This window comes from Oratosquilla oratoria, chromosome 21 (genome assembly GCF_046742065.1).
Source record: "Oratosquilla oratoria isolate Oo_2021 chromosome 21, ASM4674206v1, whole genome shotgun sequence".
NCBI classification, from domain to species: Eukaryota; Metazoa; Arthropoda; class Malacostraca; order Stomatopoda; family Squillidae; genus Oratosquilla; species Oratosquilla oratoria.
Window position 1 is genome coordinate 17,447,105 of NC_134797.1, and position 5,436 is coordinate 17,452,540.

General features: G+C 44.3%; 1 protein-coding gene across 1 annotated transcript; it reads right to left on the bottom strand.

The window, feature by feature from the left end:
* Positions 1-2,193: 2,193 nt before the first annotated feature.
* LOC143036616 (uncharacterized) lies at positions 2,194-5,001 on the bottom strand. The gene is made up of 4 exons (XM_076204177.1): positions 4,913-5,001; positions 4,485-4,554; positions 3,901-3,979; positions 2,194-3,125 (listed from the first exon to the last, which is right to left on the bottom strand). Exons 2-4 carry the CDS (start codon positions 4,533-4,535, stop codon positions 2,710-2,712), a joined length of 546 nt encoding a protein of 181 aa, XP_076060292.1. The 5' UTR covers positions 4,536-4,554; positions 4,913-5,001; the 3' UTR covers positions 2,194-2,709.
* Positions 5,002-5,436: the final 435 nt, after the last annotated feature.

Genomic DNA, 5,436 nt, shown 5'->3' on the forward strand with positions numbered 1-5,436 from the left:
GACTAGATCGAATCCCCCTCACGCTTCGCCATCGTAACTATTTGAATAATTCGCTAGTGGACAGCGACATCAATCATACAATCGTGAGGGGGATTCGATCTAGTCCTTAGTGACAGATTCAACACACCGCTCCTAGAGGTCGGACGTCTCTTCAACCAGCTCTCTCTACAAGCTCCAAGTATCATCGCCGGCCGGTGGTGGCTGGGAGATATATATCTCCTAGCTGCCGCCGGTCTGGCATGGCCGACCTCTCGTTGACGTTGACGTCGGCAGGCGGGTTTACACCAATACAAATACACACACACATTTCCCAAGTCACGTAAATCTCTGTTTTCAGAGTAGTGCTTGGAAGAAAAGAGGCACATGCACACTTTCTCGCTAGCAAAGCAGAGGCCCAATCGTCTCTCTCAGTACGCCCAATCTGACCGCGGGCTGGTTGACGGAGAGACTTGGGACACCTTTCTGTCCGACCGGCCCGCAACCAAACGCTGGCCTCTCGCTGACGCTGGTGAGCGAGTTTACACTTCTGACATTTACACACAATTCCCAATCGCGTAATTCTCTGTTTTCAGAGTCGTGATTGGAAGGAAAGAGACCACACAACACCCGCCCGTCTGCCCCTCCCTCGCATCGCCACTGAATCTACTCCTCCGAATTCCAAACCCAGTCTGGGGATAAACAGACAATGCTCGCCCCACCTGTGGCTCATCAGGTTCGCCCTCGCCAGCGGTGGCGGCGGGGAGTTATCTCCTTGCCGCTCCCGTTCTGGTCACTGATCTCTCGTTGACGTCGGCAGGCGGGTGTACACCGCCCGTCTGCCCCCCCTCGCTCCGCCCCTTGATCAGCTCTAAAAGGACTTCAAACCCAAAACCTGGGGATAATCAGGGGTCGCTCGCCCTACCTGTGGCTTATCAGGTTCGCCCTCGCCAGCGATGGCGGCGGGGAGTTATCTCCTTGCCGCTCCCGTTCTGGTCACTGATCTCTCGTTGACGTCGGCAGGCGGGTGTACACCGCCCGTCTGCCCCCCCTCGCTCCGCCCCTTGGTCAGCTCTAAAAGGACTTCAAACCCAAAACCTGGGGATAATCAGGGGACGCTCGCCCCACCTGTGGCTTATCAGGTTCGCCCTCTACACGCGGAAAGTGAAATCAACTCACTTCTCGTAAGATACACACATACACCTCTCACGAACAGAGCCACAAATCACGCACAAACATGAACACTTACTTTTTCTTCGACTAAAATTCGCTTCCTTTCTAACTTTCTCTTCTACTACATCCTCTCATTTCAGTTTACCTCCCACTAAAGATTTTTCCGTTTTTCCACCTTTCTCTACTACTACGCCTCCTACCATTTTCTAAACTTTCGTTGGTGATCCTAACCCCGTTGGTATTCCCAACCTCCGGCGTCGGGCGCTTCCCTCCAAGCTCCTGGTCAAGTCCTCCAATGCCATGACAACAATCTAGCCCCTAATTGCTCGCGATTCGCCCGGTGGCAATAGCCCTCTTTTATACACTACTATCTTTTCATTTTCTAACAGACGTTCTTCCCCTCCCACAAAACCCGATCCCGCGCAAGCGAGGTGGTCTTTTCTTGAATTCCAGAATTCCAGACTCTGCCTCTCAGAGCCCCCATTTGCACTGTGTCCTCTACGTTGGGACTTAGAATAATTTTTTCTATTCTCGAATCTTTGTGGACTCTGTTTATCAGAGCCTCATTGCTTGTGTCAATATTGTCGGACTTAGTCGTAGAAATTTTCTCGACTTTGCTATTTTCTTTACGTAATTATTACGTAGGACTTAGTTTCCATTCTGATGGTCGATATTCCTCGACCTTACCACTTATTGTCTTTAAGACTATTTTTGATTGTTATTGATTGTCGATATTTGATCGACACTTGTATATTTACGTGTCTTGGCAATACTAGCCTTTTATGTTCTGTGAATTTACGTGTTACGGACATTGTACTTTTCGCTAGTTTTGGCGACTTCTATTTTTCGATCATTGTTTATTTGTATCTTCATTTTTTTTTAAGGAAATAATATTTCTTAAACAGAACTCTAGTTTTGAACCTGGCCCTTCCCCATAGGCGTCACAATATATATATATATATATATATACATATACATATACATATGCATATGCATATACCGCGGCGAAGGGGTCATTGGGAAGGTTAGTCATGACGACGGCAATTCATGCAAGCAAAATTTATTGTTGAAACCTCTACACAGGCTCAAAGGTTGCCATGAGGATTTGTAGTGCTAAGAATAACTGAAACAAATAAGCATGTGCACTTGAACACATACACAGGCACGCACATACAAACTATTCTTGTCTGTATGAATGTATGTGCGTGTGTTGTACATGTGCTTCCGCTCCGCGTTGGAGACGGTTTCTCTTTCTCTTTTCCTTTTCCCTGTCGTCGTTGTCGGTGATGGGCCCTCAGCTTCACCCCGAAGTGCCGGAGCTCCAAAACATTTGACACAACACATGGTCCAGATCATCTGGGAATCGAACCTGGGTCCTCGTGGTCGGGAGGCGGAGACGAAGATCCGGAGGTTCGCCTTCCCCGAAGAGAAGTTTGAAAAGGAGATCCTGCACCTCGAGGTCAAGGTTTTGAGGAATGTCAGTTCTTCGAAGAATGGTCGTGGTCGTCTTGGTGTTGATACTTCTTACAGGTCCAGAAATCGCCGCATTCGGCAATCTCTCTAGTAGGCTCTACTAAGACCCTTGCTGTAACTATAACTATAATCATCTCTCATGCTACTACTACTAAGATCCATACTACTACTATCACTTTCAGCACTACCATCCCTAAAACTACTACTACTGCTTCTTAGATCCCTGTTATTACTACTACTATCACTACTAGACCTACGAACACTATCAACACTATTAACATCACTGCTACTAAGATCCATACTACTACTATCACTAAAACTACTACTACTACCTCTAAGATCCCTGCTATTACTACTACCATCACTAATACTACTACTTAGACTCATACTACTGCTATCACTATCACCACTCCTAATACTACTACCACTGCTATGACTTTCACTAGACCTAGGTTTCAGTAGGCACTCTCCTTCACACAACGTTATAGTGGAAGATCCTTCATCTGTAAGAGACAAATTAAACATGATAGTGATGATACTACGAGTACTAATGACATGAAGACGGCGATTTGGTGATCTGGAGCGCCGCCAAAAGCCACATTGGTGATACTCAGAGTCTCACCAATGCCCAACCACCTCCCACAGGGAGCAACGTTCGAGAGGTTGGAAAAAACATTCAAGATCTATAACAATAGCAATACGAGTGGTAATCAGTGTCATAGTATTGGCATAATTGCCAAGACCATCATCCTACAGCGATAGTGGCCCCATTTATTGGACCCTTAATAGGTCTTGCTACATGGCTCTTGTGGTCTGTCCTGACAACAACGGCGGCTAAGGTAATCTTGGAGATTCCCTTGGACTTTGCTCAGGACCGAAAGGGTGACAAAGCAGTTTCCTTCACTCCAGTATGTTCTCTTACTCATCTTATCCTCTTCCTATCTATCAGTCTTACTCCCAGCATGATCTCTTCATTGTTCTCTGCGCTTTCGTCATTGTCCAAATATGTACATCATACGTCGGCCTATATGTACTCACAATGTTTGCCATATGTCTGTACTTGAAAAAGCTGTAACAAGCGAAACGTCGTACCAATAAAGGTTTCGATTTCACACGGTGTTGATTCTAACATGTACACCATAGTTGGCATTATACAGTTTTAAACTCTGCGTTTCAGGCAAACATGTATGGAGCTTGACGTGGTATTTCTATATTCACCAAAAAAATTCTAACCTACTTTGATACGTCCTACTGATTTCATTTACTTATATACCGTACCTCGCAACATGATGTCGTCCAGCGTTTCCTCCTTGTCCAGTCGGTGCTTTAGGTTGTGTGGAGTGCCCTCGCATCTCATCTGTACGTCCCGGGGCCAAGGAAAGAGGTCAGGGTTATTTCGCTGGCACTTGGGTAGCGGATTATCACAAAAGATAGACATGTTTCAGTTAGATGAGGAGGATAGCGTTGGTGGGGACCAGAGTGGACGAAACAAAACAAAAACGCAAATGACACGGGGAAAAGTCCAACCACCGAAAAGACAAAATCAAACGGGAGGGAGAAAGTTTGAGTCAGTCTGAAAGGGATATTATTACAATAATAATAACAATGATAATAATAACAATAATTATAATAATAACAATAATAATAATAATAATAATAACAATAATAATAATGATAATGATAATAATAATAATAATAATAATAATAATGACAACAATAATAATAGTAATAACGACAACAATAATAATAGTAATAATAATAACAATACTGAAAATAATGATAACGATGATATTAATAACAATAAAAAGGAATTAAAAAACCGATCTGATCTCGGCGTTCTGGAGGCGGCATGATGTACCTACCGTCAGCACGGAGAGAAGAAGAACCGAGAGGAAGGCGAAAGTCGACCTCATGATGGATGGTTGTAACAATCTGTCAAAGAAAGAAAGTACATGTGAGAGACCTTTTCTGAATTTGTCATAGTACTGCCTTTGAGGTTACCCTCGACAGAAAGCAATCGCTACAAGCGCTGGTCTCAATGAAGAGTAAAGTGTTACCATTATTGAGTCCATTCTAACGACACAGATTGAAAACCGTTATGTATATACAGGACAAGGAAGAGGAATACCACATTTTCTTTTCTTTTTGTCGTCAGTCCTGCGAGAACCTTGTATAGTTCAGTCTGGCAACAAAAAGATGCCGATCCAAGCAGTAGGACCATGCTAAAGGGCTCTCTGTGAACAAGAAAGATGTGAAGCTAAGCATGAAGAGTTATGTGGGACAAACTGACCGTCAGAGTCTATGCAATGAGACTTGAATGAGCGTATCGGTGCACAGGTAAATGTACACTTCAGCAGGGCCCTATATATTTGGTTTGTGGGCAGGTTGCCAGTTTGCTCTGTTGCCTGAAATGATTTCGTCCCGAGTGTGACTCACACCTTCCCATGCGCATGCGCGTCATGGCACCCGCTCACCCCGAAGGCCATCATGCACTTCAACGATATCACATATGTGATGACGCCACATCTTGCCCTCTTAAAGAAATACTCTAAACGCGCTCGATTAATTGACACTAGAACGAAATCTGATCCACGGAAAACATTACTTAGTTTTAAAGGACCTCTTCCAGCATTGTGCAGCAATGGAAGTCTTGTAATCCCCTTTTCAGAGTCCATTAGTCATTCGTTCAAATTTCTTCCCAAAGAGAAGGTTAAATCTAATTCATAATTACATTAATACCATTAATAAAAAAGTTGTCAATGTTCACCACAAGTTGAGAGAAGATCATATCCCAGGAGTTTACTCCCTTTCATG